This window comes from Monodon monoceros, unplaced genomic scaffold (assembly GCF_005190385.1).
Source record: "Monodon monoceros isolate NGI ecotype Baffin Bay Population unplaced genomic scaffold, NGI_Narwhal_1 Super_Scaffold_15, whole genome shotgun sequence".
NCBI classification, from domain to species: Eukaryota; Metazoa; Chordata; class Mammalia; order Artiodactyla; family Monodontidae; genus Monodon; species Monodon monoceros.
In genome coordinates, this window is record NW_021703771.1 from 83,621,538 (window position 1) to 83,635,696 (window position 14,159).

The 14,159-nt window shown below is 37.2% G+C and overlaps 1 protein-coding gene across 5 annotated transcripts in view; it reads left to right on the plus strand.

Annotated features, from left to right (window-relative positions):
- The first annotated feature begins 100 nt into the window (after positions 1 to 100).
- QKI (QKI, KH domain containing RNA binding) overlaps positions 101 to 14,159 on the plus strand; it is a 135,783-nt gene continuing 121,724 nt past the window's right edge. For all 5 annotated transcript variants that reach the window (XR_003793755.1, XR_003793756.1, XM_029224328.1 and 2 more), the window contains exon 1: positions 101 to 352. Coding sequence is in view for 3 of the 5 variants with exons in the window: in XM_029224328.1 (XP_029080161.1) it covers positions 211 to 352 (142 nt within the window). In the remaining 2 variants the exon portion in view is untranslated. The remainder of the gene's footprint in view (positions 353 to 14,159) is intronic.

Here is a 14,159-nt window from a genome sequence, read left to right on the forward strand (position 1 = left end):
CGGGCCGCGGGCGGAAAGTGCCTGCGGGGGCGGGGAGAGCGCGGTGAGCGCGCGGTCCGGCCGCCCCGGCGCCCGGCGCGGGAGCGGAGCGGAGCGGGACGCCGAGTCCGGAGCGGCCGGCTGCCGGGGCTCCCCGCCCCTCCCTCCTCTCCGGCGGCGGCGGCGGCGGCGGCGGCGGCGGCGGGCGGAGTGAGCTGAGGAGCCTGGAATATGGTCGGGGAAATGGAAACGAAGGAGAAGCCGAAGCCCACCCCAGATTACCTGATGCAGCTGATGAACGACAAGAAGCTCATGAGCAGTCTGCCCAACTTCTGCGGGATCTTCAACCACCTCGAGCGGCTGCTGGACGAAGGTGAGTCGCCTCGCCGGCCCCTCGCGGCCCGCGCCGGGGCGGCGGCCCCTCTTCCCGAGACCCGACGCCCGCCGGAGTATGGGGAGGGCGGGAAGGTGGCCGGTGGGGACCGTGCGCCTGGGGACGGCGAGGCCCGGGCGGGGCGCGAGGAGGCGGCGCCGAGCTGGACTCGCGGGGTGCGGCGGGCGGGCCCCGCCGGCGGGACGCCCCCCCGGACGCGGGGCCCCGGCTCCGGGACCCCTCACCGCCGGCGCCCAAGCGGGTGCGCTGGGGGAGGCTGCAGGGCCCCCGGCTCCCGGCCCGGCCTCTAGCACCGTGACGGCCCCGAGCTAAGCGGGCCTCCCGGGGAGCAGCCCGGCCTCGCCCGCCCCGCGCCCCGGGGGCGCCTGAAGGACACCGGCCTCGGGGTCGCTCCCTGAGGGGGCCCTCCCAGAGGTCGCCGGCGGCTCCCGGAGTGGGAAGTCCGGTGTGGCTTGTGGGCTTTTTTGAAGTTTGTGTAGCTTGGAGTACTCGAGGGGAGTAGCGTGGGGCTGGTTAATTTAAAGGAATTCCAGAGCAGACCGAAAGTACTCCTGATGCAGCCGAAGGCGAGGACAAAATGACAGCGGAAAGCACTTTTTATCCTTTTGTTTGGGGAAGCGAGAAGTGTTCGGGAGTTGAACTTCACTTTTGGGGGTGGGGGTGTGAACGCGAAATACCGCGAGGACACATGTAAACGTAATCCCGCGTCCGAAAGAACTTCGGCGGAGAGCCTTCTCCCGAGGGCGCCGCCGCCTCGGCTGCTAGGACGGGAAGCCAAGACGTTTGAAAGGGCCAAGATAAAAACGAGTAGAAGTTCGCAGCAAAGCTTTGTTGGCGGAGAGCTGTGGCGAGCGAAGAATGACGAGAAGATTAATTTTGGCCAACTCTGGGATTACTTTAACAAGGTCTTAAGCAGTGACCGGGACGATTCGCGTCCGGTGGCTGTGCATTTCTGGGGACGCCTAGGAAAAAACATGACCAACAAAAATGTTTATTTTGAAAATCAAGTAGCGAGGAGTTTCTTCTCCTTAGAAGCATCACCGGAGGACTGCTTAAAGAAAACGGAAAACTGTCCTTTATAGCGATGAGCAGGGGATTTTAGATTTTTTCGCAAGAATTTTGAGAGTTTTTACAATAGAGCTGGGGGAAAGGAATCTGAAGGTTAGAGTTGGAATGTCAGGAAAGAACAAAAGACCGGAAACGTCTCCGTGTTAAAAGGTGGTTCAAGAAGAACCCCAGAAGCTTTTGTTGTCAAGAAAGTCATAGAAACAACTTTAAAAGTACAAAACTGTTCGCTATTACTGCGTACTTGTTTTTTTGCCTACATATGTTAGAACATACAGCAGTAGCCCATATTGAAATGGACTTTTTCCGTAGTTGAAACAGCAAATCTGCTAACACGAAATTGTTCCGGAGAAAATCTGAGCTGTCCCTTTAAGGGGTTCTGCTTTTCCTATTTGTGTTGGCATTTGAAAGATTGTGGAGGCAGAAAACTTTCTGGAATGTCAAAAAAAAAAAAAAATTGCTGGAACTCTTAAATTGAGTATTTCCAAATGTGGGCGCTAAGGGGCGCCAGTTATTTTTTTAAACATGAGAAATGTTTGGAGCAAAATATGTAGCATACTCAATTACCTGACCTATATTAAATTTAGTTGAAACTTAAATCATAGGTCATTTCATTTGTCGTTTTGTGTCCATATATGTATTTGAAAACTTTGAAAACACTTCCTTTCAAATTATTGGAACAATTTTATTACATTGCAGAAGTAATACGCTATATTTTCTTCTTGGCATATTTTGGTGCAGTTAAAGTTTTGGTAGTATTAGCAAAAATTTTTGTTTTTTCTTTAAGCACAGTTGTACAGAAGGAATCCTTTATAACCATTAAAATGAAAACAGGTTTTGACGATATTAGGGTTAAAGTTAAATTGCATTCTTTGAATTAAAATGTTGAATTCAATCAAACAGCATAGGAGATTATTAAAAAGTTTGGAAATATTTTCTCATTTGCACTATTTGAAGTAAATAATTTGAGTTTCTCTGATTAGTTCTGAAAGGGTTCTCATTTGTACTTTTATGTTGGTCTGAAATCTCTCAATGATAATTTGGAGTTGGTTCTGTTAAAAAGTGTCTAACCTTTGGTTTGGTAATTTTTAATCTTCTGAATTTAGAATTCCAGTTATGTCATTATTTCTAACAAAGGTTTGTTCGTTTCTCTTCGCCTGGAAATAGTAACCATTTGAGTTTTAAATGTTGGAGACCACTGGTTGAGGATGATATATTCTAAATAACATATTTTTTCCCTTTCATTATGGTTTACTCCATCTCTTGTCTTAGTTCTGTCTTGAGTTTTAGCCTTTTCAACTCCCCAGCGTAAAGATTGCTTCTGTATAATAGCTAGGATGTTTAAAAAGGGGCAGCATAATGACTAGGAAGTTTGATTGTTTTTTATCAGACCAGTACAAACACACAGGAAAAGGGGTTATTCCTTAGTGTGGAATAAGCTGCTTCCTGTAATTGTTAGCCTTATTATAAACGTATTTTGACTTAAGAAAAATAGTGGTTTCTGAAGTGCATCACGTTTTATCCATGCTGGGTGACTTAATTCTGAAATTTGGCAAGTTGTGCTTTACCTCTTTGTGGCCTGTCATTGTCCCAAATAAATTAATCATGACTTCTGTTTGTGGTTAGGAATTCTAATTTCCTTTGTCCATATGATTGGCTGAAAAATTGTTTTTAAATTTAGTTAAAACTGTAAATTTTACTTTAGTGATTAGTTTAATCGAGTTAAGATACTGTACTTGGTTACAGTAGATGCGTCTTCTGATAATTAGAAGTTCTGAATGAGTAGCAATTTTGAAATATTTTTCAAAAGTAAGCTTTTGAAAAATTTCCTTGTAAGTTTGAGAGTTTTTATTTGGCTGGTTACACATTTGGGATTTCTGTGCTCTGGATTTTTTTGGTTGATTAAAACTTGAATGCTCTAGACTGAACATTTTAATTTTATGCCAAGTTAACCTTTAGCCTATATTTTAAGTATGGACTGTGAACAATCTTTTTTTGTTTTCTGTTTTTTTTGCGGGGTGGGGGAGGGGTTGTCAGCTTTTCTCCCAAGTATCGTCAACCTGGTTGATTTTTTAGGTTGTGAATGCATTCTAGGTTGGGCCAGTCATATGAATGACATAACTTCAGTTGATAATTCCGATACTTAATCCTTCGTTGACAATAGAGACGATTACAGATAAAACCAAGGTTTAAAAGTGTTAAACTGCTCTGTCTTTAAAGAGAAGTTTTCCACTGAACCCTGGGACCATCCATCCTTGGGAAAGAATAGCTATTACTAGGGTTTTTTTTTTTTTTGGAAACCTTTCTTTGTCGTGAAAATGAAACTTAAGCAGGAACACAGGAACAGTATTTGAATGCAAATTGTTTTAATAAAGTATTGCAGTTTAGAATTGAGACGGTGTAAAAGTAAAAATAAAATCAGTTTGACTTAAAAATCCCAAATAGGGGGAAATGGAGATCTAGGGATATTAAAATTAGATTCTGATTTTTCAGTCTTAGGCAGATACGAAAATTAACGAATATATATTGTGGTTTATGAGGAAGGCTAGCCTAAATCTTTTTATTGTGAATAACTGAAAAATCAGTGTGTGGCTCAGAAAAAGTGAGCAAACGTGTTAGATTAGAGTCTGCATTACTGATTTGAAAAATTCACTTTTTCATGGTCTTTTTTGGAGTGAGGGAGGATGTAAGTTTTCATTTTGACCTCAATTTATTTTCTCTCCCTGTTCCCTCTTCCTTGAAAATGAGGGCAAAAAGTATTTTAAATTAAAATTTGCTTTACTAGTGAACATTTTTCCATGTTAATTTCCATTTGTTATGCATTCATTATTGAATGTATCATTCTCAGTTTTCCTGCACTTCAATTTTCTTTCTTTTCTTTTTTTTCTTTAGAAATCTTGATCAGTTTAAAAATTATATGGTTATTTCTTGGTATTGAGAGGAATTTTGCTGTATAAGTTTACTATAGTTTTGGGTCCCCCCCCCCCCAGAAGAAGCCTTGTTGACAGTAACCAATATCTGTGACAAACAGATTTTATTTAAGTTGAAGTAATTAATCTGTTGTTTATGAGCAAAGGTTGTGTTTTTGTACACACAGTCCTTTGACTTATTAGTGATAAGAAGGAAGCCAGTATTTATAATCAGTTCTTTACATTTTCCTTTTTGCTCCTCACCCAGGAGGTGTCAGCAGCTATAGTAAGGTAATAATGGAAATGAGAATTTGTATCACGGGTCATTTATTCAACATTTATTCTGAATTTTCGAAACTCTACTCCTGTGGGCCGGCTGTGTATTCAAAACGCATGTACATACTATGACGCAGGTGACTTCTCTTTCTTAACTTTATCTAGTTTACATGCTTTGTAGTAAATCTACCAAGGATATAACGTAATTGATTTAATGGAAATAGGTCTCTGCTAATCACATTTGCTACTGTGCTTGGTATGAGCACCTTTTCTTAAATGGCTTTGAGAAAATCAAGTGAAAACAAGTTAATTTTGCCTTTTCAATGCTTTGTACGTATCTTATTTCTGTGATTATCCCCCTAGTAGTCACAGTCCTGAAGCTGATTGAAGTGCATCAGTTTTCCATAAGAACAAATGGCTTTTGGTTTACTTCTTAAGAGAAATAGATTCCTGCAACAAAAGACATGAAGTGGACCCCTCCTTGCCTTTCCTGAGCATGATTCAGATGCTCGTTTTTTGAGGCCAGTGTAAGGTTTTTAATTTGTTTTTTGACTCTTTTGGTATTAAGAGAATTACACCAGTGTGATTATAAGGGCAGCTTTTTATAATCTGACTGGAACTACGTTTAAATTTACTTGAGAATTCAGTGCTGTTAATACACTGTTTGATTTATAGTGGTGCAGTTATAAATAAGACTTGCTTTATTCAGTTGGAGATGTTGGAAGTGCTATGCCATTGTTAGAATTTATTTTTTGATTAAGGAGCCTACTGAGTGATTTTCTGTTACTTATATGTCAGCTGTTGTGAAGATATGCAAGGATCTATTTTAGGGTCAAGGGAAGGGGATAGTGCATGGGCCCATGCCAAGAAGTCATAATTAGAATTAGGTACCAATTTTTTATTTACATGATTGACAGGATTTAGTCATTTTCTCCGGCCCCTCCTTTTTTGACATTAAGACAGTTCAGTGTGAATTTTAAGTGCAATAATGTATTTTTTTTTCTTAATGAGAACTTTTAGGAAATGCTTATATCCCTTTTTTTTGAATTAGCATTTCAGTTTTAGAACTCAAAATAGCTAGATTGTTTGATATCCAAGTAAGATTTTTACAGCTTTATTTTCATTTAACAGAAAGCAAAAATAGCATTAAACTTTTCATAGTGAGTACAGTTTGTTTTGTTAGTGTGATTGTGTTACGAAATTTGACTATAAATATAGCTCCGGCCTGTGTTAGGTACTACTTTTTATGTAGTTACCATCATACTTAACATTGTAATATTATTATCTCTTTTTGTGTCTGTCTTCCCTGTTAGAATTAGTTCATTGAAGGTGGCCACCTTATAGCCTGGCACATGTATGATCTCAGATGTTTGTTGAATTAATAAATAGGTTCACACTTTAAATCCTGTTCTCATTTCTAATTTCTCTAAAACGTGGGGTTAAGCAGATAGTTTTGGCAATTAGAAAAAAGGTACGTGTATTTTTTTCTTAAAGGTGGTATTTTTTAGAAATCTTACAATATTTTTTGCAGTACTTTCCCTCAAGGAGCCTAATCTTAATTTTACTTGACTACCATCGATATGACTGAGAATTAGAAAGATAAAATTGCTTTACTTATGCAGTAGTTTCTAGCCAGTCCTTATACAAAAAGTATATCAGTCCATAAGTATATCAGTGCTCGTCTCAGCTCTTGAAAGTTTTGGCATTTATGGAATTATATAGGTGAACCTTCCCCTAGTCAATTACCTATAAAAGTCAACATTCAATGGATACCTAGTTCTTGTACTCTGTGAAAAGCACAATAAATATGAAAGATTCCTTGTCCCTAAGTGCTGCTTTGATGTGCTCAGGATAAATAAGGACTGTTTGAATTGTTTCATTTAGAGGAAAGCTGAGTATAAACATAGGTGGCTGTTACAGTAATTTAACACAAATAGCAATTTTTAAACACAGGTGTTTCTTAAAGCTAATTTGAAACTGTGCCGTTACTTAGAAGACTGATAAATTGACATTTTCAGTTAACTGAAATTTAACCCTCTTAAAAGTTTACTTTTCTGTTTTAGCCCTAACAGCCTTAACCGTGTTTTAAAATAAATCTGTCAAGAGTTTTTAACAAATATATAGCTTGTCGAAGTTAAGTGATTTATCCAGAATTCTTGTAATTAACGAGGCAGTGACTGTATTTAATGTATTCAACATTTCCTCAGTTTTCTAAAGCAGAAACTCTTAGTTTGAAAACCCAGCAATCCTATCAAGTCTAATAAAATAAACAAAATTGTGTTTATGTTCATAATGTTGCTTTATGTATTGATTCTAACCTACATATTTTATTATACTAAATTTTGAGGCTGGTGAATCAGTTTACTGTAACATTTCTATCACATTACCTGTAAAACAGAATTTGTCAATTTGGATGCTTTTGAAGGGTGTTGAAGTCTCAGAAAAACATCAAAATGCCATTAAACCCATGAAGTGGTCCTATGCTGTATGGCCATGGTAATAAGGAAAGAGTGTGTGTGATCACATGTGTGCAAGCATGCATGTGTATAAAGGGAACCATGCAGTGAATGTGAGCTGGCCTTGAAATCCTTGGGGGTTGGGTGCTAGGGATGGTGAAGTTCAGAGCAAGGAAGGTTTTTAAAGTAACATCTGCCTGGCCTCAGGATTGAAATGATTATATATCAACAGTGGAAAATGGAGTGGGTCTTAAATAAACCCCTGGCTTTTGGCTTTTGTGCAGGATGAGTTGTAAAGGTTGGGCATGATCACCTGGTCAGTTGCAGATTATTGGAGGAACCCGTGGCTTTTAAGCTCATTTAATAGTTTAAAATATATAGGAGAAATTAAAAATGTATAACATACATATATTTATTACATTAAAGAGAAAGGAAAGCACTGGTAAAAAGCAAACTTTTAGGCAGATTTTATTTGGAACCTTGTTTTCGTTACTTCAGTGTCATACTATTTTACAGGGTCTCAAAATTCTTTTACAAAGAGTGTTTGAAGAGGTGTGTATGTGAAAAGAACTAGAAGAAATACAAAACATTTCTTCTTAGATGCAGTTGAGTATAAGGCATATTAAAGTAATACCAGAAGTTCATGGAATTTCAGAGCTACCAGGGACCTGAGAGTTTGGGGGATGAGGTCTTCATTTCATAGGTGCAGAGACCGAGGTATGGAGAGGTTGTGACTTGTCCAGATCACAAAGCAAGGTGATCTGTTTGGTAAATGTGCCACTCCCTGAGCGGTACTAGAGAAGAAAAACGCAGCCAAGTACTAGAAAACTGCTGCTGTTGCCTCAGGTTGTGAACATGAAGGGGAAAAAAAGCAAATTGGGGGTTTTGCTAATTCTGTGATATGTTGGAGTTGAGCAAAATGCTGGTCAAATTTTCGGAGCTAATATAAATATATATATACACACACATTTTTTACGGGTAAGTCTTTATGATAGTTAAAGGGCTAAAAATAAGAAAGTAAAGGCGTTTTAAGAGACTTTCAGCTCATTCACTTAAACTTCTTAGTTACCAAAGACAGAGCTTTAGCTCTTAAAATAACATGGTACAAATAAATCTAGTGAATATTTAGTATTGTTGGTGTTCTTTTTATTACTATTTTTAATAACTACTCGAGGAAAAAACATTTCTGACTGGAAGGTTTTATTTAGAGGTTTAATATTGCTAGGTGATTCGAGTCAGGAATGTATACACTTGTATCAGTTTTAGATTAGCATAGGGTGGTTAAAAGCATAGGTAGGCAACTAAATAAAGCCAGCCAAGAGGTGGGTGATGATGAATCGAATGGAAATAATGCTGCACTGGGTAGCTCCTACATCCCATTCCCGATGCCCACATCTGGAGCATCCACTGTTTCTTTCAAGTATGTGCAAAAGAATTAAGTATAAACCACAGTTAACTTGTTTGCTGGGTTACAGTAATTGTATCATTCTGATAGAATTGATTAGAAGAAATAAAAAATTTCAAACCAAGGCCAAATATAAATTACTCTGAAATTAACTGCCCCTAATTCTTTATTAGTGTTGCTGCTGTCACCACTGTTGCAGTGATGCTTCCATTGTTATGACGTATTCAAGTGTTGACTCTGTGTGTGTGTGCATGTGTACACAAGTGAGCCAGCATAAAGATGAAAATTAATTCCAGTTTCTGTCCATATGCTAATGAGACTGTGTTGCAAAGTAGTAACAGTTCATTGACAAATAGACCTGGGATTTAATCATGACTTGCAGTTAACTGATTAGTTTAGTGGTCTTGGACATATAGGTAACCTTTCTGAACCTCAGCTTCTTCATCTGTAAATTGAGTTATCAACTGCCCTGCCAAACTTTAAATCAAAATACTCAGAGGCTGGAGAATATTATATGCAAAAGAGCTTCGTAGACTGTAAGGCTGCATCATCTACCTTCTGTCAACATTTTAAGGTTGTTTTTGATAGGATGGACAAGCAGATAAGCAAAGCAGTTTGTAGAGTATGAGAGAAGAAGAGAAAAACGGAGAAAGGTAATTTATCCACATGCGCATCACCTAATTTTTGTGTGCAGGAGAATCATTCACTAGTAACATTCTGAAAGTTCAGAAGTCACTTTGAGCTGAAGTATATCTATATCTAGTAAGGTTGTTTTGAGAAGTGGAACCTGGGTTGGTATTCATAGGTGAATGGTAATCGGTATTTAATGAGGTGAATGGGGGGGTGAAGGATGTTCCAGCAGAAGAGAAAAGTGCAGTGGTGTCAGAACAGTAGTGATGGGAGATTGAAAGACTTTCACAAAGTGTGTTTAGATGAAGTTACTTGGAATGGCAAATGCATATAGAGAACTAGTGAGAGTTAGAAGAGCAGAGCCAGAAGACTAATTCAGGGCTATATTGTGATGGGCCTTGAATGCCAGGGTGAATAGTTCAGCTTGTTTTGTAAGGAACCATCGATGGCTTGGGTTATATCAGGTTGCCATAATGAAATCTTTGGGGGTAAACTAAGAAGAGTGTATAGAATATATGGATTTAAGGAAGTAGAATTTGGATATAATGTGGAGAGTTGAGAGATTAGGGAATTTTAAGAAATTGTTATATTTTCTTGAAATATTTAACAAAAATATATTTTGATCTTTCTGCATTTTAGATTTAAACTCTAGAGTTTTTTTAAAAAAAATGGTGTTTATCTAAAAATAAACATGCATACAAATTATTTTTTCTTTACCCATAAGGCCCTAGGTATCTCTTTAAAAACTAGCAGTATTCTACATAGTGACTTCACACTGAACAAAATGGATTAATCCTACAACTAATATAATAATCAGTCCACATTCAGATCTCTGTAGTTGTCCCCCAAATATTCTTGTGACCGAACTGGCTTGTGCAAATCAGAATCTGACTCAGGACCATTCATTGAATCTGGTTGTTAGGACTTGAAGTCTTTTAAATCTAGAACCATCCCTTTTTTTTTTTTTTTTTATGACATTAATGTAACTTTCTTGTCACTGGGCTTGTTCCTTTATGTCATCTGTATCTATTACTTTGGCAGTTAGATCTAAAGAATTGGACAGGTTCCAGTATAATGTCATAGGGGATACTGTGTATTTAATGTTGCATTGCTCTGGGGGCACAGTTCTGGTTCTACTGTTAGTGAACCTAAAATTGATAATCTGGGTTAGAGTGGAGATAGACTGATCCTTCCACTGTAAAGTTAGGTGTTCTTTAAAAGGTAAAGCTTTCTTTCATCAGCAGGGAATATGACTATTATAAAATAAGTTCCCAATGGAAAAGTCAGATCGGTGATTATTCTTATTAATTATTGGTTGGTTGTCAAAGTAAAGTGTTGGTTTCCTAGCTGGCTCAAATGGTGACTAATGAATTTTTTCTGTGTTTCATGATAATCATTATGGGCTCATGGATCTTCATAGACTCACTGCAATTAATATTCTTTTTGATATTCAGGTTTTCACAATTTTGGCCTGTGATAATCTAACTGGCTCTTGTGTCTTTTGAAATCTTCCTTGCTTTTTGGGACAGTTTGATGCCCCAAGCTCACCTGCCCCACAGCTAGCATTAACCCTTTCTCCAAGGTCCTTTTTAATGGAAGTGGTATTAGAGATGTGAATTTAGGCATTAAACATGTTGATTGCTGTCAGGGTGAGGTTACTTCCAGGCCATTGGCCATTTTCTGAGCTAGACAGTATCGTTTTTAAATTAATGAATTCATGTTTGTATTTTCAGTTCTATTTTAACATTATATTTACTTTTATAATCATATCTTTCTTTTTCTGCCAACACCAAAATATCATGGTTTCTGACAATGACAGAATTACTTATTTACTTTATCCTACAATGTAGAGAACATACTTTCAAAATAATATTACTAATAATAGTAAAACTACTGAACATGTTTAAATGTTTTTTATACATTTTAGACACGTTACAGATGATAGGTAGAACCAGTAACCTCTTGTTCTTCTGATTGTGATTTTCTTCCTTCTTTCTTTGGCTTTATTCTATCTATAGGGTTTTTCTTTTTCCTACCAAATCTTGTTTTTGACCTTTTGATGATGTCATTTATTAGCTAAGTTCTTTTGTTGTTATACTGACTGTTTCTATTAGCTTTTACCCCATGTCTAGCAGAAATTAGAGGAGAATATATTTTATAGTCAGGGGTTAGTGAGTATGTATATTTATGGAGGTAAGACCCAGAGAGATAGTTAACTTAAAAGGAGAAGGTTGTGCTGTTCAGGCTAGTGATTTGTATCTTAAGCCTGAAGGGCAGGAAGAGAAGAGAACATAGCAGGCGAAGTGTTTTAATTTAGTAAATTCTTCTGAATAATATCAGTAAAAGAAGAAGGATAGCTCTTTAGGCTTTAAAGTTCCTGTGAGTTAGAGAAAAATCCCTAGGTAGAACTTAAGTATTAAAATTTTATTTCTAAATAGTTCCAAAATCTCTACTGTAAAGTTTTTGTCCTTAAGAACTTTTGGTAGTAAGGAAGTTATGTTCCAGCAGATGGAGATACTAGTACACAAAAGACAGTGTTTAGTGATTAAAATGTGTTGAGAAATAACCCTCTTGCCAGAATAGGAAATTTTTCTCCTTTAAATTGTAAGAGAAGAGTTGCTGAGGAATGTAACAAATATTGGTTATTGACTTTAATATTTGGGGTGGTATGTAAATCAGTTGTGGTATTTCTTTAAAGAATTTGTCTTTTTAAGAGACCGTGTGTTAGCTATAGAAAATATATAAAATATGACTGGTGTAGGACATTGGATTGATTACAGCAATTTTCTGAAATACAGTTTTTACCTTTACAGCTTCGTTGTTTGAAGAGTTTTTGTTTGTTTTGGAAGGGGACTATGTCTGTTTAAAGGTATTCTGTTTGTATACTATCTTTGCAATTCTAAAATCTTTAACCAGGTAATTGATTCCTGTTTATTAATCTAAGTAAGAAAAAAAAAGTGTGCCATAGTTTACCATTGCATGATAAAGTTCTTTTGGAGATTATAGTTTTACTATAGTAATAAAAAATTATCAGCAGTAAAAAGGTAATCTTATCTCAGTTTATTATAGTTTATAGCATTCCTTGTCAGGTTTTTTTTTTTTTTTTTTTGGTTAGGTAAATATTACATAATTTTGCTTTAAAAATGCCTTGCAATTGTTAAACAAATATTGCTTATTCAAGTTCCTTCTTACGAACTTTTTGATTTGTGGAAGTATGTGTTTCGTTAATAATTAATGCATTTAAATTATATTTTTCTAGTTGCTATACTGAGGTATTTTTAAATTGCCAAGTCAATCGTAAAATACCATTTTTCCTTCCATCACTTGAAGTTGAAGTCAGACATGAGAGAAGAATAGATAATTATCTTTGTTTATATGTAGAGGACCAGGGAAGAAGAGATCTACTGTGGTACCTTTGTAGAACTGTTAATAACTTGCATTTTGCTTTTTCCCCAGACTGTTCTTTGTCTCCATTTTGTTATTCTTGAAATGTAGAGAATTGAAGATGCAGACTTTTTTTTTTTTTTTTTGGCCACACTACATGGCTTGCAGGATCTTAGTTCCCTGACCAGGGATCGAACCCTGCAGTGAAAGCGCCTGGTCCTAACCACTGGGCCGCTGGGGAGTCCCTGAAGATGCAAACATTCTAAATTTACCTTTCACAACAGGGTGGTTTGTGGTCTCTGAATCCTGGGAAAGGTGGTGGTGTGAGGGCAGAGAGTTATCATAGCATACTGTCTTTGAACCTTAATGTGAATTTTTATTTTTCAGAGGAAGATTTTGTGTATACATTTTTAAGACAGTTTCTTATAGTCATTTGAGAGTTTATGAGAATCTTAAATATCTTCCTCCTAGTAATCATTAAAAATGTATTGTTACAAGGAATTAGACACATGTATTCTTATCATAACAAATAATCTTCATCTCATGGAAAAAAACTAAAATGTATCAATGAAAAAATGAAAATCACCCATAAATCAGTGATAGTGACTCTTAACATTTTTGGTGAATTTCCTTCCATTCTTTTACCCCCCCCCCCCATTTATGGATATGACAACATTGGGATCCTATTTTAATAGTATCACTGAGTGTGTTTTTTTAAAATAAATTACATCATGAGCATTTTCCCCTGCCATTTTATATCCTTTAACAATATAATTTTTATGGTAACATAGTTCGTCTTATAGAGGTCTGTTAAATTTATTAACTCTTCTATTGGACGTATCATTTTGCTTTCAGGAAGTTGTGTGGTGATAATATTAGTGGTTTCAGAAGTTTATTACTTACTGTTTAAAAAGCCTTAAGTTACTGAGTGTTGTAACTGGGCCCTGTGAATACCTATTTCTGTAATGTGGTAATTGGAAATCAGCATTTGATGGTGCATTCCAGTAAAGTGATTGCTCTTATGTGACATGCAATTTTTGAGTAATGTCAGAGTTGCATATTTCACATATTAGCTTTTAATGACAACATATTTATTTGAAATTTTTTATTCTATTTGCAGATATTTGAATGCATACTATGTGTGGGATGTTAGGAGGAATACAACAGGGCTTCAGATTCATTCCATACCTTCAAGTTGTCTGAGTAGGGTAGATAGCATGAAATAAAAGTAATATAAACTAGAGGGGACTAAAGACTTGCTAAAGAGGTCACTTTAGGGTAGGGAGATTATGGAATGTTTCAGGAAAAGAGGTAAAAAACTTCACCTGGCTCTTGAAAGATAAGATTGAAGTGGTGAAAAGGTAAGGGAGTAGTGCTGTAGACAAAGGGAACGCTATCCTTGAATGTGAGAACATTTCGTAGGAGAAAGAAAGTAATTCTTTACTGTAGAAAAGCTTAAATGCCTGGATTTTAGATTCTGTCCTTTTGATAATGGGAGACCCATTTAAGGTTTTTCCTTTTATATCTTTCTCTTAGTTGATTTTTTCATTTATCTGCCTCCATATTTATGTTTAGTGTATATTAATGTGATGGACTGCTATGCTTGCTACAGATTTTCAGATTTTCTTGACTTATTTACTACCCCCCCCCCCCCCCCCCCC